Source organism: Leucoraja erinacea, chromosome 24 (assembly GCF_028641065.1).
Source record: "Leucoraja erinacea ecotype New England chromosome 24, Leri_hhj_1, whole genome shotgun sequence".
Lineage (NCBI taxonomy): Eukaryota > Metazoa > Chordata > Chondrichthyes > Rajiformes > Rajidae > Leucoraja > Leucoraja erinaceus.
Genome location: NC_073400.1, coordinates 29,130,108 through 29,157,754, shown reverse-complemented (window position 1 = coordinate 29,157,754; position 27,647 = coordinate 29,130,108). Strand labels below are relative to the sequence as shown.

Below are 27,647 nucleotides of genomic sequence, written 5' to 3'. Positions count from 1 at the left end.
GTCTCCGGCGCTGTGAGGCAGCAACTCTATCGCTGCGCCACCGTGTTACCCACTGCACTAATGATGAAGAGTCTCCCCCTACTGGTGAATGTTTGGATGACACTTTATTGTCACGTATTAAATAGCCAAGAGTATTTAATTGTCGTATACACCGAAAAGGAACTATGAAATTCTTGCTGAAGATAGGCACAAATAGCTGGAGTACCTCCGCAGGTCAGGCAACGTCTCTGGAGAAAAGGCATAGGTGACGTTTCGGGTCGAGACCATACTGTATCTCAAATTTAAAAAAAACCTAATCTAAGATACTGCCTAACCCACTGAGTTCCTGCAGCACTTTGTGCTTTGCTCAAGATTCCAACTCCATCTTAGGAAGTTTGGCACACCCCCAACAACTCTCGCCAACTTCTACAGATGCGCCGCAGAAAGCATTTTATCAGGATACATCACAGCTTGGTTTGGAAAAAAAGCTCCATCCAAGACCGCAAGAAATTGCAATGAATTTTGGACGCCAAAGATCCTATAGCAAGCACGCAAGATAGATCACGCGACGAAAAAGACGTAGTACGGTCATGGGCAGATTCACGGGTAATTTTCGGCCCCATTTCCGTAACCGGCTTCCGTCTCCGCTCCAAAGATCCTATAGGATACTAGTGCGGAGACGGAAGCCAGTTACGGAAACATCCTCGTAAAATTAAAGGTCTTTGGTAAAAATCTTCTCCTCATTTTCAGAATTATAATTTATTAACACAAACTGTTTCCCCGCAACGTTGATTACACTGCGGGTCGGGTCGGGTCGGGTTAATGAAATGGATGAAAAAAAGGCCCACGTTCCACTCCGTTGCGTACTACACGTCAGCCCATTGCATTTAGAAGGAGTGGTCTATATTGCTTGCTATAGGATCTTTGGTGGACACAGCCCAGACCATCACACAAACCAACCTCCCTTCCATTGACTCCATTTACGCTGCCTCGGCAAGGCCAGCAGCATAATCAAGGATGGGTCGCACCCTGGCCACTCCCTCTTCACCCCTCTCCCATCGGGCAAACGGTATAGAAGTGTGAAAACGCACACCTCCAGATTCAGAGACAGATTCTTCCCAGCTGTTATCAGGCAAATGAACCATCGTATCGCAACCAGAGAGCAGTCCTGAACTACTATCTCCCTCGGGCTGATCTTTGATCGGACTTTACTGGCTTCACCTTGCGCTAAACATTATTCCCTCATCATGTATCTCTACACTGTAAATGGCTCAATTGGAATTATGTGTTGTCTTTCCACTGACTGGTTAGCATGCAACCAAAGCTTTTCACTGTAACTCGGTACACGTGGCAGTAAACTAAACTGAACTGAACTAAATCTTGCAGTTCCTTGGGTCACTACTAATAATCCCAATTGCGAAGAAATACTTTTTACATTCGCCACTCCCGACATCTGCTTATGATTAAAGTGTTGACCAATCTTAATGCCACCTGGCTCTTGAGAAAATCAGTTTCCGAAAATAAATGGAGTTTAAATTTTGTAAAAAAATCCCTTTGGTACAACATTCTGCGCTGGTAGTTCCAACCCAATCAGGCTCTTTCCAAGCTTTACGGAGCTTTATAGATTGGAGGGGCAGAGATATGGTCGATTAGCTAGTCTTTCTCCCCCAGGGTAGTTGGGTGTACAACTTCGGAGGGCAAAGTTTTGAGGTGAGAGAGGAAAGATTTAAAAGGTGACTCGAGGGACAGGATTTCTTCACACAGAAGGTAGATGGACGTATGGAACGAGCTGCCAAAGGAAATAGTTGAGACAGGTTCAATAACAATTTGAAAGACACTTGGACTGGCACAATGATGGGAACATTTTTGAATGGACATGGGGCCAGGAACAGGCATGTGGGACTAGTTTGATTAGGCAATTTTAATGGGTTGAGCCAAAGACTTTGCACATACATCGCGGAAACAGGCCCTTCGGCCCACTGAGTCCGTGCTGACCAGCGTTCACCTCATACACAAGCACTATCCTGAGCACGGTGCAATTTACAGAAGTCAATTAGCCGTCAAACCTGCACGTCTTTGGAGTGTGGAAGGAAACCGAAGCTCCCGGAGAAAACCCACGCAGGTCGTGGGGAGAACGTACAAACTCCGTACAGACAGCACCCGTAGTTGGGATCGAACCCGGGTCTCCGGCGCTGTGAGGCAGCAACTCTATCGCTGCGCCACCGTGCCACCCGCTGCACTAATGATGAAGAGTCTCCCCCTACTGGTGAATGTTTGGACACTTTATTGTCACGTATTAAATAGCCAAGAGTATTTAATTGTCGTATACACCGAAAAGGAACTATGAAATTCTTGCTGAAGGTAGACACAAATAGCTGGAGTACCTCCGCAGGTCAGGCAACGTCTCTGGAGAAAAGGCATAGGTGACGTTTCGGGTCGAGACCCTACTTCAGACTCAGAGTCAGGGGAGAGGGAAACGAGAGATATAGATGGCGATATGGAGAGATATGGGACAAATGAATGAAAGATATCAAGGATACGGTCCACTGTTGGTTATAGGCTAGGTGAAAATGAGTTACAGACAATGAGACTCTCCGGGTTGACAGTGAAACTGGTACAACAAGAAGAGCGAGGGAGGGACGGAGAGAGGGGGAAGGCAAGGGTTACTTGAAGTTAGAGAAATCAATATTCATACCGCTGCCCAAGCTAAATATGAGCTGCTGTTCCTGCAATTTGCATTTGTCCTCACTCTGACAATGGAGGAGGCCAAGGACACAACGGTTAGTGTGAGAATGGGAAGGGTAGTGGAAATGTTTTGCAACCGGGAGTTGCTGCCTGTGTGGAGTTTGCACGTTCTCCCTATGACCGCGTGGGTTTCCTCCGGGTGCTCCGGTTTTCTCCCATATCCCAAAGACGTTCGCAGGTTGATTGGTCCTTTGTACATTGCCCCTCGTGTGTGGGGAGTGGGTGAGAAAGTGGGATGACGTAGAACTGGTGCGGTGGATGATCGATGGTCAGCATGGAGTCAATAGTTCAAAGGTTTTTTTAGATTTGCGATCCCAAGCTGTATCTCAAATCTAAAAAAAAACTAATTTAAGATACTGCCTAACCCACTGAGTTCCTGCAGCACTTTGTGCTTTGCTCAAGATTCCAACTCCGTCTTAGGAAGTTTGGCACACCCCCAACAACTCTCGCCAACTTCTACAGATGCGCCGCAGAAAGCATTTTATCAGGATACATCACAGCTTGGTTTGTGAAAGAAAGCTCCATCCAAGACCGCAAGAAATTGCAATGAATTGTGGACGCCAAAGATACTTTAGCAAGCACGCAAGATAGATCACGCGACGATAAAGACGTAGTACGGTCATGGGCAGATTCACGGGTAATTTTCGGCCCCACCAAAGATCCCATAGCGGAGCAAAGATACTAGTGCGGAGACGGAAGCCGGTTACGGAAACATCCTCGTAAAATTAAAGGTCTTTGGTAAAAATCTTCTCCTCATTTTCAGAATTATAATTTATTAACACAAACTGTTTCCCCGCAATGTTGATTACACTGCGGGTCGGGTCGGGTCGGGTCGAGTAGCCACAGTCTTTCTCCCCCAGGGTAGTCGGGTGTACAATTTCGGAGGGCAAAGTTTTGAGGTGAGAGGGGAAAGATTTAAAAGGTGACTCGAGGGACAGGATTTATTCACACAGAAGGTGGTGGACGTATGGAACGAGCTGCCAAAGGAAATAGTTGAGACAGGTTCAATAACAATTTGAAAGACACTTGGACTGGCACAATGATGGGAACATTTTTGAATGGACATGGGGCCAGGAACAGGCATGTGGGACTAGTTTGATGAGGCAATTTTAATGGGTTGAGCCAAAGACTTTGCACGTACATCGCGGAAACAGGCCCTTCGGCCCACTGAGTCCGTTCTGACCAGCGTTCACCTCATACACAAGCACTATCCTGAGCACGGTGCAATGTACAGAAGTCAATTAACCGTCAAACGTGCACATCTTTGGAGTGTGGAAGGAAACCGAAGCTCCCGGAGAAAACCCACGCAGGTCGTGGGGAGAACGTGCAAACTCCGTACAGACAGCACCCGTAGTTGGGATCGAACCCGCATCTCTGGCGCTGTAAGGCAGCGACTCTACTGCTGCGCCATTGTGCTGCCCCTGTATCTTCCCCTTTGCTCTACCAATTGCACTTGCGTTTGACATGATTTTATTTATGTATATTATTATCTGATCTGTTTGGATAGTATGCAAAACTTTGATGCAAAACAAAGCTATTCTCTGTACCTCAGTACATCTGACAATAATAAATCTAAACCTAAACTTAAGACCATCTTTCTGTGCTGTGTAGTTCTTTGACTCTACAATCCACTCTGTCAGTTCTTCCACATGTTACATTCTCCTTCTTCGGTGGAGACGGGAGCGTAGGGGTCATTTCCCCACACAAGCCATAGGTGACTGGGCAATCTGACCCCAAGCACTAAGTTGTAAGCAGCCGAAGGTGCGCATCCCTCGGGACAGCCCCCACTGCGGGCTGTGGGTCGGGTGGAGCGGAGGTGTGGGACAATGTTCATCCCTCCACAGTGATGTGATGGACGTGGGGCTCTGGACCAATCGCTGACAAGTCCTGCCGCCCGGCAACGCATTGTCCGTTATTTAACTTTTCAGTTGAGAGGCATTCGGTTCGTTGGCTTGTAGGCGATGCCGCCTATCGGGTAGGTGGCGTTTCTGCAGAGTGACCATTCGGTAAGTTTGCTTTTAGGCAATGCAGCCTTTCGGTTAGTTGGCTTTTAGGCGTCCTGCCCTTTCTGTTAGTTTGCATTTCGGCTTCGTACGCTTTCGGTTATGTGGCCTGTCGGCCTCGTTTCCATTCGGTTATTTGGCTTCCACCTCTTAGCTTCGGCTTCTCGTCCATCGGCGCCACGTCCAGGTACCGGTAGAGCCACTGCCTCGCAGCACCAGAGACCCTGGTTCGATCCCAACCTTGGGTGCTGTCTGTGTGGAGCTTTCATGTCTTCAATGTGACTGTGTGGCTTTACTCCCACATCCCAAATATGTGCGCGTTTGTAGGCTAATTGGTAAATTGCCTCTAGTGTGTCGTGCGTACACGCGAAAGTGATCTGACATAGAACTAATATGAGTGGGTGATTGCTGGACAGCTTGGACACTATGGACCGAAGGGCTTATTTCCAAGCTGTAATCACTGAACACAGTGGGTGACCACGGTGGCACAGCGGTAGAGTTGCTCCCTTACAGCGCCAGTGACTCGGGCTCGATCCCGACTACGGGTGCTGCCTGTACGGAGTTTGTACGTTCTCCCCATGACCTGCGTGGCTTTTCTCCGAGATCTTCGGTTTCCTCCCACATTCCAAAGACCTACAGACATGTAGATCAATTGGCTTGGTATGAATGTAAATTGTCCCTAGTATGTGTAGGATGGTGTTAATGTGCGGGGATCATTGGTCGGCGCAGACTCGGTGGGCCGAAGGGCCTGTTTCCGTGCTGTATTAAACCAAACTAAACTAAAGGCTTTGGAAAGGACTGCAGATGCTGGTTTAAATCAAAGGTAGACACAAAATGCTGGAGTAACTCAACGGGACAGGCAGCATCTCCGGAGAGAAGGAATGGGCGACGTTTCGGGTCGAGTCTGAAGAAGGGTCTGCCTGCCCCGCTAAACTGAATACATCTGTGCTACATACCTCAATCACCAGTTGTGACTATGAGTTTTACATTCTCCAAACTCTTTGGGCAAGAACAATTGGACTGAATTCTTTATGAAATTTTAGAGTGGCTACATTCTAAACCTTATTTCCATTCCCAGTCACAAGTGGAAATGTAGGATGTGCTGAAGGAAATACGATCTAAAAACATTAACTGTTTCATTTCATGCAACCACTGAGGGTTTTTCTAGCAGTTTTTGTTTTTATTATGGATTTCCAGCATCTGATGTTTTAATACATGTAATCAATGCGCATTTAAATAACGGTCTATACCATGTTAAGGACCATTATTGGGTATCATTTCTCAGGTTCCACTCCTGCAGTTCAGTTTATTTACTTGGATACAGCTTGGAAACAGGCCCTTTAAGGCAGAGATAGATAGATTCTTGATTGGTATGGGTGTTAAGGGGTTATAGGGAGTGTGGGGTTAGGATGGAGAGATAGATCAGTCATGATTGGATGACGGAGCAGACTTGATGGGCCCAATGGCCTAATTCTGCTCCTATCACTTACGACCTTTAGGTTTAGGTTGTGAGTGCAGTCCTGAGCTTTCATCTGTCCTGGGCCTCCTCCATTGTCAGAGTGAGGCCCAGCACAAATTGGAGGAACAGCACCTCATATTTCGCTTGGGTAGTTTACACCCCAGCGGTATTGAACATTGACTTCTCTAACTTCAGATAGCCCTTGCTTTCTCTCTCCATCCCCTTCCCCTTCCCAGTTCTCCCACTAGTCTTACTGTCTCCAACTACATTCTATCTTTGTCCCACCCACTCCCCTGACATCAGTCGGAAGAAGGGTCTGGACCCGAAACATTGTCCATTCCTTCTCTCCAGAGATGCTGCCTCACCCGCTGAGTTACTCCAGCATTTGGTGTCTACCTACCATCTACCTCATTGGAGACCCTTAGACTTTCTTTAATCAGAATGTATCTTGCGTTTGTACAATATGGACAGCTTGACTGAGTCTGAGGAAGGGTCTGGACCCGAAACGTCGTCCATTCCTTCTCTCCAGAGATGCTGCCTCACCCACTGAGTTACTCCAGCATTTTGTGTCTACACTTGATTGTAACTGTGTATTGTCTTTCTGCTGGCTACATAGCACGCAACACAAACTTTTCACTGTACTTCGGTATACGTGACAATAAACTAAACTAAACCCCACACCTCTGTAAGAAAACATGCCCGCACATCTCCATTAAACTTTGGCCCTCACACCTCAAAGCTATGCCATCTAGTCTTTGACATATCCACCCTGGGAAATGATGGACACCACCTCCTTTGATATGATGAAATGTGCCCGAATTTCACCCTTTGAGCTCTCCAACCACAATTGAGACAAAGCAGAAATCGAGGCCAAAAACTGAAGATGCATTTCACCATTTTATGACATTGCATTGACGATTTGCAAAAATTGCAGGAATAAATTTGGTGAAATCACACATGTGCAAAAACTGAACGCCCGAACAGGGACTTGAACCCTGGACCCTCAGATTAAAAGTCTGATGCTCTACCGACTGAGCTATCCGGGCCCTGACACATACAGTGGCGCCTCGCCTATGAAAGGCTGGATCAGCTGCTGTTTACAATTGTTTTTGCTGGGTGAGTTCTGCACCAAAAGAAAATGATGCAAGTACATTATTTGCACCGCAGGCTATTTTCTGCACGCACTTAAGATACAGTTGCGTGAAACTAGCTGCCAAAAGTTAGTTTCAGGGGAAACGAAAGAAAGTTAACAGCCTGTGTGACATGTTGGCGGGCGCCATCTTTGGTGCGGGCAAAGGGGGGGTTGACGGCTTACTGTGGCCGCCATCATTTTTACTGGCAAGTGGTAGAGGGTACCAAAGATACGCCCTGTGATCTGTGGTAGGTACTGACGTTCACCATCTTAGCAATCTGTGGTAGGTACTGACTTTCACCATTTTAGCAATCTGTGGTGTGAATTTGTGGAATGGTCTGGAACAGGAGATACAACTTAGCACATGCATAATTCAGTTTAAAAAGATTTACAAAAACACTTGTTCAAAAGGATATTGGGATGAGGATAGGTGATTGTGATATTTGTTATACTGCTTGTATTGGGAAGGGTGATTAGAAAGTGATGGGTTGTAAATATGACTAAGATACTGTATAAGTATCTTAAGATACTGTAAAAGACTTAAGATTTTTGCCTCCCATCACAGTGAGGAGGTGCCTGGTGAACTCACTGTGGTGGATGTTAATTTGTGTTTATTGTGTGTTTTTGTCATTTTTTACTGTATGTAGGACTGCAAGGCAACACAATTTCGTTCAGACCGCAAGGTCTGAATGACAATAAAGGCTACTTTACTTACTTTACTTTAGTATATGCGGGTTTTTTCTTTTCTTTTTATTTTTTTTATTTTTTGTGTGGCTTTGTAAATTTTTGATTAGTGTTCAAATGTAAATAAGTTGGTGTACATATAGTGGCTGGTGTACATATAGGTGCTAAATTTGTATAAGATCATTACAAGCAGTTGAATAAGGGGTGGGAATTAATAAGCTTTGGCTTCTTCCTGCTCCTTTTCGGACACATATGATTTCATTTATTTATAAATATTGTTTATGACATTTTATAAATATTTTTGTTTTGTTTTTTGTATGCTGTTTCACATTTGCTTTTTATTCTTTTATTCTGTTCGAAATAAATAATAAAAATAAATAAATAAATAAATAAATAGATCTTTGATGCGGGCATATGGGGGTTCCCATCTTTGATGCGGGCATATGGGGGTTCCCATCTTTGATGCGGGCATATGGGAGGGGTGGCGACGCCATCTTTGATGCAGACATGGTTGGTGACGGCTTCTGGAGAACGCCATCTTTGTTGCTGGCTGGTAGGTGACGACATGCGGCCAGCGCCATCTATGGAGCGGGTAGTGGAAGTGGGGAGGTGTGACGGCTACTGGAGAACGTCATCTTTGATGTGGACTAGACAGGTCGGGTGACGTCACCCGGGTCGCCATCTTTGATGCAGGCATGCGGCGGGGGTTGAGGGCCACCAGTGGGCGCCATCTTTGTCGCTGGCCAACTGCGGCGCGGTCGACGATGGCGGCGGCACAAAACAAAATGGTCGGGGGTTTATAAGCGGCGGAGAGCAGGTTCTGAGTCCGCTTTTGGTACTGGTTTTACCCTTATTAGATCGCTGGCCGGCAGGCAGGTTGCGCGCGAGCGAGCGGTAGGGGAAGGGAGGGGAGAGGAGAGGAGAGGCTTTAGTTTAGCCGACCGAGCGGGCGGCGGCTGCACTAGGCCGTGGGGCCTCGGCCTCGCCTGAGGAGCGGCGCCGGCGGGAGGGACGGTGGGTGGGAGGGAAGGCAATAAATCGGGAGGTAGGGGTAGGATAAAGCCTGAGACCTGCCCAGCGGCAAGGACTCCCAACCCCCGGGCACGGCCCCTTACATTTTAATTACAATTTCCCTTTTTCTTCCGTTCTTTCTCTCTATTATTAAGTTCTTCCCCTCCCACGTTATTTAGTTCTTTACGCCCAAATTCTTAATGCCTCCTGGTACTAACATATCCTTTACAACCCCCTGTTATTAAGATATTCCTCCCCCCCCACCCCCATCATTATTAAGGTTTTCCCCTCCGTTATTTATTCTTTACCCCCTGCTATTAAGATATTCTTTATCCGCTGCTGTTTATTCTTTACCCCCTGCCCTGTTAATAAGGTGTTCTTTACACCCCCCCTGTTTTTAAGGTATTCTCGCCCCCCCCCCCCCCCCCCCCATCATTATTAAGGTTTTCCCCATCGGTTATTTATTGTTTACCCCCTGCTATTAAGATATTCTTAACCGGCCGCTGTTTATTCTTTAATGCATTTCGTTGTCTCTGTACTGTACACTGACAATGACAGTTTAAATTGAATCTGAATCTGAATTTACCCCCTGCCCCGCTAATAAGGTGTTCTTTACACCCCCTTACTGTTAAGGTTCTTGCACCCAGTTATTGAGATAATCTTTTCCCCTTCTATTTATCCTTCACCCTGTCTGCCCTGTTATTAAGTGTTCTTTACCCTTCCCTCTGTTTTTAAGATGTTCTTAATCCCCTGTCATTAAGTTAATGGAGGCTCCCTGCATTCGTTCAGTGGAACCCCTTTGGGCTTTGGAGTTAGGTACTGGGATAACCTGATTCTTTGAACGCCGAGGTTTGCGATATCTGATTCCAGTGAAGGATTATTTTCTGACACTTCCATTTTAAACAAAATAATCAAGAGTGTTAACTATGGGCACGTGTTCATACATTTTTGGGTGGTTTTCATTTGCATTCTGTGTGTTTTGTATTGGGCAACGTGACCAAAGTGGATCGGAGTTTTTTTCTCTTCTCGGCATATAAAACAGCTAGATTTTTCTGAGCAAATCTGCAGTGCATATGCAATAATCCAGCTGACAAGATGGTGTTACAAATTGGTAACTGGGGAAAAGTGCAGTAAAGGATTGGGATACATGACCACTTCACTTAATGGCATCGTTTGCCATGGGGCAGCTTCCAGTGACATGGTTTGTGTCGACATTTCACTGTATTTTCAAGCACCTGTTTATTAGGATCTTCTGGCAATTAGGATATTCTGCCAATTATCTCCCCTCTGGTACTTCCATTTCTCTTTACTTAAAAGTAAACTCCTTGCCTTTGATTGGAAAAGTATGGAATCTCTTTGTTGCAAGCAAAATCTGTACCTACTCTGGGGTCTATCTACTCATTGTGTTTTAGTTGTTGTCAACCCTTCCCTAAGGTATGTTTGAGTTTTGTATGGATGTCTCCAAAATCAAAATTGGCCCGTGTTTCCACAATCTTGACATTCTCTTCTCTGTGAGTTTCTGAAGTAAACATTATTATGCAGCTATTTCCACAAAACAAAACTGATTTTTGGTACACCGCTCGACAACTAAAGCACATTGTCGTCATTGCAGTTAAAAAAAAACAGCTTAGCTTTAAATATTACCTTGTTAATCATTTCCAAAGTGGCCATTTTGTCTGTACTTTAGTGATTGGTTCATGTGTTGGTTGGTGCTCAGCCCCAAGTTCTGGGTGGAGCTATTCTTGTGGGAACCTTACTCCACGCATGGTCTATTTTTGGAATGCCAAGTTGTTAACCAGATGCTGCATCTTTTTATTATTCTATCCTGTATTCAGAAGGATGCCAGTTGCTCCTGTGTGTTCACTTAAAAATGTCCCTCGACTTTAAAAATAATTTATGAGGTGAAGAACAGATGAGACTTGAGCGACCGTACAAATGCTCTTCATTGGGTTGATCCATAGCAGGTTTACGACCCAGCAATGTCTTAACCACTGTGTATTTTTGTGGCCAGTTTTCGGCACTCATTTGCACAGGACTCAATGTCCTGACTGACGGGTGATTTTGATTTTTTTTCCCCCTTCTATTCCTGTCAGTGTGTACTATTGTTACGAGCAGTTTTCACTGGCACTGTAGAATCTTTGCATTTGGTACCTTCCTACTTTAATTTTAACCTCAATCCACACCGATGTGCCAGGTGCTCCTTCTGAATGCAATGTGAGTAATGTCAAATTTTACCCCTGGTTTTGGACCAGTGTTTGCAGTGTTTTAAAACCACTTGGCTAAGTGACTGCGTTTTAAAGATGGAAGTATTGAAACTTCTCAACTTCTAAGCTGTAGTATCACCTTTTGCTTCTCCTGATCCATCCATTGTTGGTGACCATGAACTTGTGCCGTGAGGCCAAATATTTGATTCGTATTTATCAGTGGAAGAATTGTGCCTGGGCCAAACTCCAACGTATTCTTGCTGCCACAGAAATGGGAGCTGCAGTACTTTCTCTCGATAAATCTTGCTGCACCACCTTGCTCACAAGTCTTCCTTGATAATACGGGAGATGTAGCTTTGGCTCTGCGTAAAAGTTTTCTTTATTTAATTACTCTGCAAGATAGCACATCTATTTTTTTTTTGTGTGGGCTGTATCCTGGTGTGGATTTACTGTGGCTTTTCTGGGACCCAGCACTGCCACTGTTATAGTCCCTGACACTTGGAAAAGTTACCCTGCCCCAATGAGAGTATGCAAAGTTAATTTGGAAACAACCAAAGCAAATGGGGATACTCCAGTCAAATGTGTATTGGTTTTGCGGGTCGGGGATTTCTACCATGGCGACCGCATGCAGTCCGCTCTGCTTACAAATTTGGGGAGGTTGTTTTTGTGTTTTTCTTCAATAGGTGCAGATGACCCGGAAGGTGCAGAGTTGGACCCGTGTGTGTTTGGTAGTAAATATATTATATCACATCGGCCAAAAAAAAAAATCGGTAATCCTCGGCAGACCGAGGCTGCGGAGACCCCTTGGAAGATTGTTAACAAACGGGTTTATTTACCCCCGTCGCCTGTAACCGTGTGGCTTGGCATCTGCTACGCTTTTGAACTTTTTCGGAGGAGTTGATTTTTTAATCCCTGGCTTCCTGCAGTTCAACAGAGCGGAAGATGGACTCTTTCTAGCACCTGCCCGTAGAGTATTTCTAAGGCCCTTTGTGTACGCAGATCGCAAATATTTCTGCCCAGTGTATGTGAAGATGGAGATGGTCGTTGGCGATTTATAACTGACAGATTCAGTGTTCGTTGGCCTGCAGGAGCATCTTCACTGGATGTCTGAGGACAAGCATCTCTACAGCTGACCACTCACCAGGTACATCGACTCGTCCTTTATATTCCCTTGCTGGTGCAGTGTTGGTTTAAATCAGCTTTTGGTGCACATGGAATGCACAACTGTGCAATATTTGCCTAACTATTGATTTTGTGGAAGACAGACACAAAAAGATGATGTGACCCAGCAGGTCAGGCAGCATCTCTGGAGAAAAGGAATAGGTGACGTTTCGGGTTGAGACCGTTCTTCAGAATGAGTGTCGGGAAAGGGAAAACGAGAGATATATAGAAGGTGCATAGAACAAATAAGTGATGCCAAAAAAGCAACGATGATCAAGGAACAGTGGAGCCCACAATGGCCCATTGTTGGCTGTGGTGTAGGTGAGAACAATTTATACAGACAGTGAAACTCAACTGGATGACAGTGAAACTAGTATGACAACTAGGGTGGGGGGTGGACAGAGAGAGGGGATGCAAGAGTTACTTGAAGTTGGATAAACCATTTTCATACCATTTTTGTGTTATTTAAGTAACTGCCCTGGTGGATATCAGAGTCTTTGCAATATTTTATTAGAGATCGCAATGGAGATAATTTTCAAGTGGTAGATACACCTTGGTTTTGTATCAATGTTTGCAGTGTTTGAAAACTACTTGGCTAAGTAACTGGGTATTATTACGGTGGAAGTATTCGTCTTCTTGTGTATGGCGTGCACAGCCTAAAGTTGTAGGACAAATTGTTCTATTTGATCTTATTTTACTGTGCATGCCGGGTTGATTGCATTAGTCAAAACAGGGCGGACCACGTGAAGGTTGCAATCTTCCACCCCGGTGGAAGTATTGAAACTTCCTCATTCACGATTTTCTCCAGAGAAGTTGCCTGAGGAAGGGTCCTGACCCAAAACATCACGCATCCTTTTTCTCCAGATATGCTGCCTGCCCTGCTGAGTTACTCCAGCACTTTTGTGTCTCTCTTTGGTACAAAGCAACATCCGCAGTTCCTTCCTTCACAATTCTCAATGGGTACTTTGAATGGCTACCCATGATTGTGGTGATATTTGAAATGTGGCTTGCGTAAAACCTGCCATTACATGGTTTCCTCTGGTAGCCAGGAGTCAAATCAAGAGTGTTTAATGTGTATTGACAATGGACTTCTTACTTGCGCAGCAAGACAGGCCTGCAAACACAATACTCAGAAGATAACATACTATTTTTATTATTAAATCGTTGAAAACATTAGTGACGCAGTGGAGCTGGTTTCTGACAGGCCTAATATACAATAGGATACAATAATCAAAAATAATTCATTAAATCATTAACACGAGTACTGTGGCAAAAAAAAATCTGAGAACCTTCGTTCAGCCAAGACAATCCATACATTTTGTAGAGGCTTGGTGGTTGGGACAAAGTTGCTCTTGAATCTGGAGTTTATAGTTATCAGACTTCTGCACCTTCCAGATAGTAGGAGGGAAATGAGAGCACGGCAAGTGTGGTGTGGTGTATTTGATGCTGTCTGAACAGCCAGCGCCTCCTATAGATCCCTTTGATGGTGGGGGGGAACAGTACCAGTGATGGACCGGGCAGTGTTCACCACTTTTTGTAATCTCCTCCATTCCTGGGAGTTTGGGTTGCCAAACCAAGCCGTGGTGCAACCAGCAAGATGCATTTATTAAATTTTTCAACTAGTTTGTCGTCTTAATTATTTTAGTTTATTGTAGATTCGATTCACATTGAGGTTATAATATCTTTGTTGAAAGTCACATTGAACTATTGTATAAAGTAGACAAAAAGTGGGGAAACTCAGCGGGTGAGGCAGTATCTATGGAGAAACGGGATAGGTGACGATTCGGGTCGAAACCCTTCTTCAGGCTGATGTGGGGCAAGAAAAACGAAGGAAGAGGCGGAGACAGTAGGCTATGTGGGAGAGCGGGGAAGGAGGGAGGAAGCAAGGTCTACCTGAAATTAGAGAAGTCCATGTTCATACCGCTGGGTGTAATCCACCCAAGCGAAATATGAGGTGTTGTTCCTCCAATTTACGCTGGGCCTCACTCTGGCAATGGAAGAGGCCCAGGACAGAAAGGTCAGATTCAGAATGTGAGGGGGAGTTGAAGTGCTGGGCAACCGGGAGATCAGGTGAACTATTATATACCGAGCCTGATGTCTTCTGGTAGGATTCCCAGTCATTTTAGAACCCTGGTGCTTCATATTTGATTGTTTTGTCAAAACCTTTTTTATTTAAAGCACAAAACCTCTTTGCAACTGTGTAAGAAGTGTAGGAAGGAGCTGCAGGTTCTGGTTTACACTGAAGATAGGCACAAAATGCTGGAGTAACTCGGCAGGTTGGGCAGCATCTCTGGAGAAAAGATGGAAGAAAGGTCTCAGCATGAAACGTCACCTATTCCTTTTCTCCAGAGATGCTGCCAGGGCCCGCTGGGTAACTCCAGCATTTTGTGTCTAATTTTGCGCCTTTACCTGTACTCTGCGCCCTGTCCGATGAATAGAATAGAAAAAACATGTGATTTGTCTCGAATTGGCCGGCCTTCTCGGCTGCTCGTGCCACTGATGTTACAATTGGAACAACATTCAGTCATTGTGTTACAATGTTGTACTCTTGCCTGAATCAATAATTTGCTTTCTTGCTTTTTTTCTCAGTTTGGATAAAGTTTGCGGAAGATTCCAGAAGACAACTTTGCATCATCTCCCCTGGAGCCCGCAGAATAGCAACGTTTGAGACCGTGGAGAAACTAGCGGCGGAAGTCTTTGCTTGGGAGGGAATTTGTTAAACGTCAAACATGACGCTGCAAGGAGACGACTGCTACTTTTATTTTTATTCTACTTGTGCCAAGGTTTGTGTGTATCATTTTGAAGAGTCATAAAGCCATACAGCACAGAAATACTCCCTTTGGTCTAATTTGCCCATGATGACCAAGATGCCTAATCTAATCCCATTGACCCACATTAGATCCATATCCCTCAACCTTTCCTATCCATTTACCACATCAAAGTATCTTAAATGCTTTTTGTAGACACGCCTCAACTACTTCCTCAGACAGCTCATTCCATGTACCCGCCACACTCTTGAGTAGAAAAAGTTTATCCTCAGATTCATATTAAATCTATCCCCTCACCTTAAGCCTGTGTTCTTAATTTCCCTACCCAGGGTAAAAAACTCTGGGCATTCACCCTGCCTGTTCCTCTCATGATTTTATATACCATTCAGATTCAGACTCTAAGATTGCCCCTCAGCTATCTGCACTCCAAGGAATAAAGAGCTAGCCCTTCTTCCTACAGCTCAGCCCTTCGATTCCTGGCAACATCCTCGTAAATCTTTAAGAAGGAACTGCAAATGCTGGAAAAATCGAAGGTAGACAAAAATGCTGGAGAAACTCAGCGGGTGAGGCAGCATCTATGGAGCGAAGGAATAGGTGACGTTCCCAAACGTCACCTATTAGCTCCATAGATGCTGCCTCACCCGCTGAATTTCTCCAGAATTTTCGTCTACCTTCCTCGTAAATCTTGTCTGCATTCTTTCCAGCTTAATGGCATCCTTCCTGTAGCAAAACTGAGAAGAATCCCCTAATGTGGCCTCACGTCTTGAACATAACCTTCCAACTATACTCTTGACTGATAATGGCCAATGTACCAAAAGCCCACTTTACCATCCGATCCCCCCCCAAAGAACGTCAGAGTTTTAAAAGAGTCAAGAACAAGACTAAACAAATTTATAGGTCTGGAAATGATCAGTCAGGTTTTTCAACCAGCAATCAATTGATCAATAGTTTGAGGTAGATCAGTATGATGTGGTTGAATATACCGAATATTATTGAGTTCATCAATGCACCAGCATTGGGCAACACAGTGGCGTAGATGCTGCCTTAGAGTCAGAGTTCCTGGTTCGATCCTGACTGCGGGACCTACCTGTACTGAGTTTGTCCATTCTCCCTGTGACTGGGTGCTCCAGTTTCCTCCATGCTCCAAACACCTAAGTTAATTGGCTTCTGCAAATTGTCCATAGTCAGTAGGATAGAACTGGCGTACGGGTGATAAGCTGGTCAGTGTGGGCCAGAGGTCCTTTTTCCACAATCTATCTCTAAACTAAACTAATTTATGCTGTTTTTTCTTATCGAGTCCACACACAAGATTAGAAGTTGTTCAGCCAGAGCTGAACACACTTCTCGGCATCTGCATGCAACGGTGTCTGTCTTGTGCGTGGTGATGGAAAGATTGGTGGAAACAGGGCCGCGACGTGAACGCTCTTTCCTTGAACCCATTTATGTTGGTGTATTGATGACTGAAGCTCAAGCAGTAATAGCATTGTATGTCTGAGTTCTTTACCAATTTTGGGGGGTGGAAATCTAATTGACCTGGTAACTGTGGCTTCAGTTTTCTGTATAATGTTCTACATCTCGGAGCTTGGGTGCCATTTTAAAAAATGCGTGCAGACCGCAGCCTATGATAATCGATTTCTTGGTGTATATTGATGCCAGTGTATTAGTGAAGCTGTTACTTTGCTGAACCTGCTGCTCTTCAGTTCAGAAATGATTATTCTTACTCTGATCAAATTTACTTGTGCTTTTGCAGGGCGACACTTGTCTGTTCCGTCACTGTGAGGCGGCTCTTGGCAATGAAACCATCTGTACTTTATGGCAAGAAGGGCGATGCTTCCGCCAAGTCTGCAAGTTTCGCCACATGGAAATCGATGTAAGTTATTGATCTAAGATTTTCCTTGAACAACTTTTTGTAAGGAAAGGGCAGCCTCTTAGGGTGGCATGATACACAGCGAAAGAGCTGCTGCCTCACAGCGCCAGAGACCCGGGTTTGATCCTGACCACGGGTGCTGTCTGCACGGAGTTTGCATGTTCTCCCTCTGACCACTTGTGTTTTCTCCGAGATCTTCCGTTCCCTCCCACACTCCAAAGACACATAGATGTGTAGGTTAATTGGTTGCTATAAATGTAAAAACGTAAAAATTGTTCCAAGTGAGATGGATAATGTTAATGTGCGTTTTCTCCGGGTGCTCCGGTTTCCTCCCACACTCCAAAGATGTACAGGTTTGTAGGTTAATTGACTTTAGTAAAGATTGCAAATTGTCCCTAGTGTGTAGGATAGTGCTAGTGTATATGGATCACTGGTCGGCACGGGCTTGGTGGGCTGAAGAGCCTGTTCCCGCGCTATATCTCTAATTTAAAACCAAACTAAATATTTTGAAATCTTATTGTGCATGCCATTAATCAAATCATTAATCTTTGCCAAGGAAGATCTGGTCCTTGCATTGAACCCTGGGGAGCACCACTGTGCACGATTTTACGTTCTGAAAAAACAGCTGTTTGCCACGGCGTCATGCAGCGTGGAAACAAGCCCTTCGGCCCAACGCGCCCGCACGTCGATCATACCGCAACCTCACTAGACCCGCTTTCTTGCATTTGGCCCACAATCCCTCGAAACCTATCCTATCCATGTACCTGTCCAAATGTTTCTTAAACGTGGTGATAGTAGCTACCTTTGTATTATGTACTAAATTACACTGCTTTCCACAGCAGGTCTGTTTCTTATCTGCTGTTGTGGATTTTCTCTGTATGCTTTCAAATCTCAAACTTCCATGCTGATTTTAATGGTTTAGGCTTTAAATAGGTGCAATTCTTTGTCTCATTTGGGGTATAGATCAAGTGCAGGCAGATGCAATGAGTTTAGCTCGGCGTTCTCTGTGCAGTACCACAGTGAGGATTCATCCTTTATGCTGTCCGAATTATTCCTAATTTGTGGTTGGTAATCTTAACGGATGCGTGAAGTTGAATTGTTTAATGTCATTTAATTTTCTACACCTTGCAGAAGAGACGGAATGAGATCCCCTGCTACTGGGAGAAGCAACTCACTGGTTGTACAAAGCTGAACTGTGCTTTCCACCACGGTAAGCCACGCTTCATTGAAGGAGTCTTCATCCCTGCCACAAAAGGTCTGTGCACTAACTGACTGCAACTAATGTGTTTCCTGCATCTACTTAATCATATTATTCTTTTTAAGTGTCTATTATAATTTGTTATATTTTATATACTAGAATATAATGTACATTCAATGATACTTTATTGTCACTTGTCAGCAAGTTCTTCAGTTAAACAGGGCATCACGGTGACACAGCAGTCTAGTTGCTGCCTGACAGCACCACAGGTAACCTGAGGTTTTCTCCGGGTGCCCCCGTTTTCTCCCTCAATCCAAAGATGTGCAGATTTGTAGATTAATTGGCTTCGGTAAAAATTGTAAATTGGCCCTGTAGTTAGTGTGTAGAATAGTGCTATTGTGCGGGGTGATCACTTGTTGGCGCGGACTTGAAGGGCCTGTTTCTGTGCCGTATCTCTAAAATAAAATAAACCTGGGTTCGATGTTGATTACGGGTGCTGTCTATATGGAGTTTGTACGTTTCTCCCTGTGACTATGTGGGTTTTCTCTGGGTGATCCGGTTTCCTCCCTCATCCCAAAGATATGCAGGATTGTAGGTTAATTGGCTTTGGTAAAAATTGTAAATTGTTATTTGGGTGTAGGATAGTGCTACTGAACGACTGATTGGTGGTCGGCATGGACTCGGTGGGCCAAAGTTTCCGTGCTTTATCTCTAAACTATACAAAAAAGTATATCAGATCTCTCTCATTGTCACTCATGAATGAGTTGTGATGTGATGTGACTTGCGATTCACCTTTAGCGTAGAGCAGGTTATGTCATAAATAATATTGTAAAGTTGAATTTAATGCTGTTTTGCCACGATACAGATTCCTTTTGAAATCGTACTTCATAGTTAATTCGGTAAAATGAGCATCACAGTCGCATAGGTTATGATATAAATACTTGATCATGCTGTTACGCCTTTCAGCGGAAAACTCTAGAATTTCCTAGTAAGGGCCAAACTGACTGTTTCCTCGATCGCACGATCGATGTACTTTCTCAAAATGACGTCGCCAGTTCAAGCACGTGGCCCAGTAACTAACGTATTCTTCAGGACAATTAACAATGCACAGTAAATGATCCTGCATAAATTGTGTACTGTTCTATCACTGCAGGCGTCAAAGGTTACAGGGAGAAGGCAGAAGAAAGGGGTTGAGGAGGATAAATAGATAGTCATGATCAAATGGTAGAGCGGACTCGATGGGCCAAATGCCTCCAATTCTACACCTTTGTTTTATAGTCTTATACGATCAGAATTAGTGTCTTTCCCGCCATCTTGAAGTCCAATTGTCGAGTGCAGCCCACAACAGTGTTCTATTTTTTGTAGATCTTTTGCGTAGCTTAATGCTTGATCAGTTTCAGCGATTACTTTTGCTATATCTTCCAGGCTTTCTAACCAAACAAGAAGTGGCCGAGACGATTGAAGAGCCTATGGCACCTCAGTTGCCCATCAATCCATTACAACAGCCCAAGATTCCTATTCAGTCCAATCCATCGCCACAGGTTCGGGGTGTCATGAAAATGGAGGCATCTGAGAATGTGCCAAGCCCCACTCACCCTCCTGTGGTGATCAACGCGGCAGATGACGATGAAGATGATGATGGTAAGATGGTTTATGATTTTTCTTTTGTTGTCTGTGTTTGAGTTTTATTCATAGTCACGTGTACCGAGGTACAGTGTCGCGTTCTAACAAGTCGGCAGAAAGACAATACACGATTACAATCCAGCCATTCAGTGTACAGACACAATTTAGAGAATAATGTGAATCGTATTTAGTGCAAGATAAAGCCAGTAAGATCTGATCAAAGATAGTCCGAAGGTCTCCAATGAGGTCGATAGTAGCTCAGGGCTGCTCCCTAGTTGTGGTAGGTTAATTCAGTTGCCTGAGAACAGCTGGGAAGAATCTGTCCCTGAAACTGGAGGTATGAGTTTCACACTTCTATACTTCTTGCCTGAGGGACAATGTCCTATTTTCTGTGTATTCAACCCCCTTTCGTAGATGCTACTGTTAGTTCATGTTTCCCTGTGCATGTTTTCTTTCCTACGTTTACCAAGCCTACAGCAGCTCTGCATTTTGCGCAGGAGCCAGGGAGACCATGCAATTTAGTTTAGAAATACAGACCCTTCGGCTCACCGAGGCCGTGCCAACCAGCACTATCCTGACGCAGTAGGGACAATTTTACAATTTTTACCAAAGCCAATTAACGTGCAAACCTGTTCATCTTTGGAGTGTGGGAGAAAACCGCAGCACCTGGAGAAAACCCACGTGGTCACGGTCAGAATGTACAAACTCTGTACAGACGGCATCCGTAGTCAGGATCGTATCCAGGTTTCTAGTACTGTAAGGCACCACCATGCCACCTATAGAGCACTGAGCTTTGGGAATTAGCTGAGTTTAAAACAGTTTCTGGAACTAATTAGTAAAAAGAAAATCCATCTTCACCTCAGATGGATTGAAGACATGAAATTGTTTGATAGGATTTGTATATCAGAGCATTGTAAAATACTTTAATTTGATATCATAAATCATGATGCACTTGACTGCTCCCACAATGGATATTGAAATATAAGGTATTTTCTAATTATCTTGCCTGTTTAATTTGCTTTAGAGATACAGCTTGAAAGCTAGAGTCCACACCAACCATTGATCACCCGTTCGCACTTGTTCTGCTATTCCACTTTCTCATCCACTCCCTACATACCTGGAGCAATGTACCGAGGCGAATTAGCCTGCAGACCCACGTCTTGGAAACGTGGGAGGAAACCAGAGCACCCAAACAATTCCTACATGATCAGTCTCCCTGTGTTTGTGCGTTCACTGGGAGAGCTCTGTCAGAATGGAACCCGGGCCTCTGGCGCTGTGAGACAGCGTCTCGACCGTTGCATCACTATGTTGCCCCAATGTGTATAATGATACATTTTGAGGAAAAATATCTCAATCCAATTGTGCATCTGAGAGGCTAGTGAAGATGAAGCTCTGAACACTCTTTAAAAAAAGTACTTGAATGGTGACTTGAATGCACAGTCTTTTGCCCAGAGTTGGTGAATTGAGGACCAAAGGACATAGGTTTATGATGTAGGGGGGAAAGATTTACTAGGAATCTTGAGGGGTAACGTTTTCACACAAAGGGTTGGTGGGTGTATCGAACGAACTGCCAGAGGAGGTATTTGAGGCGGGGACTATGCCAACATTTAAGAAACGGCTAGACAGGTACATGGATAGGACAGGTTTGGAGGGGTGTGGACCAAACTCCAGCAGGTGCGACTAATGTGGCAGGGACATGTGGGCAAGAAGGGCCTGTTTCCATGCAGTATCACTCTGACTCTATTGAGAATTTTGTCAATTTGGGCCGAAGGGCCTGTTTCTACACTGCGTGACTAATTAACCTGCAGGCCACTCACCAGGCAGTGGCAAAAACTCCAAACCCCAATTTTGGGCACACAATGGACTGAATGGCCCTGTGATGCGTCACCATTCCATTGCCTGTGGGTGTTAACCTTGGGATCAGTGAGCAAGCATGGTGAAACGTCAAGGCTGCTCATTTGTCAGTCACACAGCATGGAAACGGGCCCTTCGGCCCAAATGACGACCAAGATGCCCCATCTACGTTAGTCCCATTTGGCCCACATCCCGCTAAACCTTTCCTATCCGTATCCGTATCCCTGTCCAAATGTCTTTTAAAATATAACATAGTGTATAACATAAAATTTGCATATTGTTTGTGACCTATGTGGAAATTTTGATATGCCTTTGTGTTCTCCACTGGCCGCAGTGTCACAATAGCTGTTGCAAGTTAGTCGCTGATATTGCTTTCAACTCTCGTTTCAGATCAGTTTTCTGAGGAAGGAGAGGAAAATAAAAGCACTCAGGCTCCAATTGCAGAAGAGCAGAACGGTATCCGCATCATATCGACCAACAGACAGACTTTACCTGTTCAGAAAGGTAATCCGCGCTCAGCCCAGAAATAACCCCATGTTGGTATTTCTCCAACATCTGCTTGATTTATCTCGTGGAACGTGGCACGATAAACCACAGAACCAAGTCCTCCAGCTCGGTGTCTGTGCCGATCATGGCGCCAAGTTAAACTAATCTCTGCCTGCATGTGATCTATACCCCTCCATTCTTTATATATCCCTGTGCCTATCCAACAGCCACTTAAACACTGCTATCGCATCTGCCTCCAGCACCTCCTCTGGCAATGCGCCACTCTCTGAAAATAAAAACTCTCCTGTAATCTTTCCTTCTCTGACCTTAAAGTTAAGCCCTCTAGTTATTGCCATTTCTATCCAAGGTGAATATAAGGTTCTTACTATCTACCTATCTATCCATCCCACAATTTTATATATTTCTATCTGGTCTCCCCTCAAACCTCTGAAGCTCCAGAGAAAACTGTAGTGTATATGATGGTAACTGTAACTTTAAGAGCTGAGTAGTAGAATGGTGTAATTTGTGTCATGTAATACATTCTATATCTTATCAGTCTTGTGAATGTGTGTGCTTATGCACAGTGTACAACTGTAAAATAAAGAAGACCCACACTGGCACACGTGGATCTAAGTTTGTCCAATCTCCTTACTGCTAATACCCTCTAATCTAGGCAATGGTCTGGCAGGCCTCTTCTGTCCCTTCTCCAAAACGTCAATCCTAACTGTAATGGAGTGATTGGAACTGCATACAATGCTGCAAATGTGGCCCAAGCAAAGTTTTATAAAACAGCAACGGGGCTCGTACTCATGAGCTTATAACTTGCTGGAACTATATTTGCTACCGAGCTGAGCATGACTGCGTTGCTTTTAGATTTTGGACTTTAGAGATACAGTGTGGAAACGGGCTCATCGGCCCACTGATCCACACAGACCAGTGACATTATCCTCTGCACGAGGGATAATTTTACTATAACCTATAAACCTGTATGTCCTTTGGGTGTGGGAGGAAACTGGAGCACCTGGAGAAAACCCACGCAGGTCACAGGGAGAACGTGCAAACTCCGTAGAGACAGCACCTGTAGTCTGGATCGGACCCGGGTCTCTGGTGCTGCAAGGCAGCCCCTCTACTGCTGCGCCACCATGCTGTTTCTTTTGGTTCTGAGAAATGGGTTAATCTGTGGCTCTAACAAAGATCCTACTTTCCGCCAGATGACAGTTTGGATTTTGGAATAAAAACGCTGGAACAGATAAAACGGAAGAAATCCATGAAAGATAAAGTGAAGAGAATAGGTAAATATTTGCCTGCTATCCAGTTAACTACCTGTGCGATTGTCTTGTGGAGAAGTTAAAAGGGGGCCTCTTTAACTACAGCATTTCAGGGATATGAACGATGCTGGGAGGAGGAAGGGGGCAGGATGCAAATCTCACCTTTGTAATTCTTCAACCTTGTCCTTTTTAATCACAGGTGAACCCACAATGCAGCCAATAACACAGATTCAAAAATCAGAGCAGAATTGTGAAAACGTCGTCATTGAAAAAGAAAATGTAAGGACAGTCTTCCGGACTGTGACCTTATCTCCAAAGAAATGTAGGTATTTTAACTCGCGTATTGATGTTTTCAATGGAATCTCATTGCAAGATCGAAGATATTTCTGATTTGATGAGTGTGATCATATTTGATTAGTACGGGTGTCGGGAGTTATGGGGAGAAGGCAGGAGAATGGGGTTGTGAGGGAAAGATAGATCAGCCATGATTGAATGGCAGTGTAGAATTGATGGGCTGAATGGCCTAATTCTGCTCCGATCACTTATGAAGATATTTTATCGCATAGCGCTGTTTCATTGTACAAATTAATTGGTGTAAGAATTCCACTCTACAGGCGTACCATCATAAACAATAAGCTTGTACCCTGTACAGTAATTTTTTTCAGTCATATTTCATTCTGGAACCTTATTTTTGATTTTAAAAGCTTGATACTGTTTTTAAATTGCCCACAAATTAGTGTGTTGATCAATTCTTTTTGCACTAAAATAACTGATGTTGATACTGTGATTGATAATTGTGCCAGATTGACTGAATTTGAACGTGTGGTCTATCTGGAAATGCTGTGCCAAGAAGTGCTTTTGGGGAATGCATTCAGTAATAATTTTCAAAAATGTATTCTGCAATTAATTCAAAATGGAAGATTTGGAGTTGCAGTATTTTTCCAAACTTTTTATGTCAAGTCGTCTTCAGTGCAGTATTTTGATAGAATAGTTGTCATTTTTTTCCCCCCAGTAACTATGAATGAAGGAGAACCACCTTTTAAACGCAGTCTTGCAGAAAGACTTGGTCAAAAGAAAATGATCCCAAAGGATATGACTGAAGAGGTTCCACTTAAAGGTATCTAACATTCTACAGTTGCATTGCAAGCAGAAGTTGTGAGGTTTGAAAATATCCGACACTCTCGTAACTTCAAAGAAATAAAATGATTTCATTTGTATAGTGCCTTCACAATCTTCACAGCTGATTATTTTAAAGCTTGCTTGTTGGTACAAAGTGGAAGCGCAGTCAAGTAATTGGATCCTCATCATGATTCTTGGTTGATGGAGATAGTTGCTTGTTTTGTCATTTGGGTCTTAATTGTGTGGTCATACAATTATTTGGTGGTCATTATTTGTTGTAGGTGAAAGTTGGCTCTGAAATCCACTTCTGCATGCATTTCCACCATGGTTCTCTTGATATCCACATCTGTTTAAAACATTGAGCCTGTGACTATGAATACCTAGAGTATGGGGAACCAAGCACCAGAGGACGCAAGTTTAAGATGAGATTAGAAAGATTTAATAGGAACCTGAGGGGCAAAGTTTCACTCAGAGGATGGTGGAAGAAGCTACCAGAGGTGGTAGTTGAGACACATATTATAACATTATTTAAAAGACACTTGGACAGATACATGGATAGGAAAGGTTTAGAGGTCTTTGTGCCAAATGCAGGCAAATGGCACTGGTTTAGATGGGACATCTCGGTCTGCATGGACAAGTTGGGCCGAAGGGCCTGATCCGTGCTGTATGACTCGCTTAATGTGCTCTAATTAATTTCCCAGCAAAGGAGGGTTCCTCATTTCCTTCCCCCATGTCGGTATATTTTCCAATTCTTGCTTGTGTATCTTGTGAAAATTCCTGTGGTTTTTTTTTTAAGCTGAGTTTGAACCAACATTAAAGCGAAATCTCTCGGAGAGACTCGGCAAAAGAAAGTTACTGGCAGAAGATGGCCCTGAAGAGCTGATACCCAAAGGTACATAAAATACCCAAAGTTGGGGTCTAATCAGTTGTTGCAAGACTCCGATTGTAGTAGCCTTGGTGAATTATTTGTGTGTTAATCACTTAGTAACCCAGAGGTTAAAGTGAACCATCTCGTCACAGAACAGCCAGTCAAGCCTTACGTACACCCTTTTGAGATGCCGTGTTGAAACAGGCCCTTCGGCCTACCCAGTCCATGCCGACCAGCAGTCGCCCACACACTAACCGTATCCTACACACTAGGGACAATTTACAATTTTACCTACAAACCTGAACTTTGCGGAATTTGGGAGGAAACTGAAGCACCCGGAGAAAACCAATGCAGTCACAGGGAGAATATACAAACTCCGCACCGACAGCACCCATGGTCAAGGTTTCTATTTGCACGTCACTCCCTTCTCCTGCACCCTATCTTACCGCCTTGAATGGTCAATGCCAATCTGATGCTCAATGCTGTAACTTAACCCACATAGGTACATCTTAATAACAACTGTTCACGCCTTCAAGTAAAATCACCTTCGCATGACTTTTATTGAATGGACTGTGCAACTCATGAAGGTTTGTGCTTTTTCTGTTTCAGTTCAAACTCCTAGATCTATACGGGAGAGGCTTGGTCTGCCTGCAGATATTTCCTTTGTAGAACAGGGTAGGTAATCAAGTGATTTAGTACTTGCCCTGTGACAGTTACATGGAAGAGTTGGCCCCATCAAATTCCCCATGAGTGGAGTTAACTGTTGCGACGTGTTTTAATTCTTATTGGCCTATTCTTGATAGACAAAACTATTTTGCAAGGCAGTAAACTGTGTCGGCCACACTGAATAACAGTAAATATCCTTCCATGAGCACAGTCAACCAGATGAATTTATACCTCAATGTGATATTTCCTGGTCACTATTATTGATATATTTATTTTATTCCAGAATGCTTATGTACTGGGGCTTCTATCTATTTGTGTAAGAAGGAACTGCAGATGCTGGAAAATCCCAGGTACACAAAAATGCTGGAGAAACTCAGCGGGTACAGCAGCATCTATGGAGCGAAGGAAATAGGCAACGTTTCGGGCTGAAACGTTACCTATTTCCTTCGCTCCATAGATGCTGCTGCACCCGCTGAGTTTCTCCAGCATTTTTGTGTACCTGGGAGCTTCTATCTATATTCACAGATCCTATTCCTACATATTAGGATTAACTTAACCATCTAGACATGTTCTGATCCTTTTTTTCAAGCATTATCCAATATAAATTTCCTTATCTAATAACAAGGAACTGCAGGTGTTGATCTGCCAAAGAAAGACACAAAATGCTTGAGTAACTCAGCGGGTCCAGAAGTATCTCGGTAGTACATGGATAGGTGATGTTTCGGGTCTGAAGGGTCCTAACCCGAAACTTGACTTTTCCATGTTCTCAAGGTGCTGCCTGACCCGCTGAGTTACTCTAGCCTTTTATCTTATTTTATCCGTTTGGATTGACATAATGGTGTGTGTGTGATTTTTTTTTTTTTCTTTTGCCTTCCCCGTGACTTCATTTCAATGTTCTAGTTTCAGTATTTGGCAGCTCTTAATTGTAATCGAACCCATCCAGTTCAATGGATTATGCATGTTCCCAGACCCATTCCAAAAGTGATGATCTACAGTTTCCCGTCCAACTGCGGTGGTGAAATCTACACCCGTGAACCTGCTGCTTTATGCTGAGATAATTTGTATCTGATGCAGTCCAATCTAATCTTAGCATCTTGCCCGATATAGGAATCGTGTAAAAGACAGAACTGACAAAGCTATGTCTCAATACTCCGGCAGATTTTGCTTCTCCGAACTTTTCCTTTCTATTACTGACATAGGTTTGGGAGAGCCACTCAATAATGAGTATTGCTATTTACTTAAAAAATATATATATATATTGTGTACCTATCCATGGCATTTTGTGGGTTTTAGTCTTAGTTTTTAGTTTTGGAGATACAACGTAGAAACGGGCCCTTCGGAACACCGAGTCCGCACTGACCAGCGATCCCACGCATTAACGCTGTCCTACTCATACTAGGGACAATTTACAATTATATCAAGCCAATAACCTCCAAACCTACACGTCTTTGGAATGTGGGAGGTTTGGGGATCTTGAGAAAACCCACGTGTACTCTTCACACCTCAGTGATTGGCATTGCATTGTACGGCTGCAGCATTGGGTACAACACAG

The 27,647-nt window shown here is 44.1% G+C and overlaps 1 protein-coding gene and 1 non-coding gene across 7 annotated transcripts in view; one reads left to right on the top strand and one right to left on the bottom strand.

Moving 5' to 3' along the window:
- Window positions 1-7,159: 7,159 nt before the first annotated feature.
- trnak-uuu (transfer RNA lysine (anticodon UUU)) lies at window positions 7,160-7,232 on the bottom strand. Its single transcript has one exon. It is a non-coding gene; the product is annotated as a tRNA-Lys (tRNA).
- A 1,501-nt stretch (window positions 7,233-8,733) lies between these two features.
- zc3h11a (zinc finger CCCH-type containing 11A) overlaps window positions 8,734-27,647 on the top strand; it is a 28,455-nt gene continuing 9,541 nt past the window's right edge. The window contains exons 1-12 of one of the 6 annotated variants that reach the window (XM_055654921.1): window positions 8,734-8,837; window positions 12,217-12,361; window positions 14,968-15,161; window positions 16,897-17,016; window positions 18,145-18,268; window positions 19,637-19,852; window positions 22,079-22,192; window positions 23,386-23,466; window positions 23,642-23,764; window positions 24,455-24,559; window positions 25,358-25,453; window positions 26,039-26,104. In XM_055654921.1, coding sequence (XP_055510896.1) covers window positions 15,108-15,161; window positions 16,897-17,016; window positions 18,145-18,268; window positions 19,637-19,852; window positions 22,079-22,192; window positions 23,386-23,466; window positions 23,642-23,764; window positions 24,455-24,559; window positions 25,358-25,453; window positions 26,039-26,104 — 1,099 coding nt within the window. In that variant the 5' untranslated portion in view covers window positions 8,734-8,837; window positions 12,217-12,361; window positions 14,968-15,107. Of the gene's footprint in view, window positions 8,838-9,636; window positions 12,362-14,967; window positions 15,162-16,896; window positions 17,017-18,144; window positions 18,269-19,636; window positions 19,853-22,078; window positions 22,193-23,385; window positions 23,467-23,641; window positions 23,765-24,454; window positions 24,560-25,357; window positions 25,454-26,038; window positions 26,105-27,647 lie in introns of those variants that run through there. The other 5 variants (XM_055654920.1, XM_055654919.1, XM_055654922.1 and 2 more) reach the window with 5 other exon arrangements.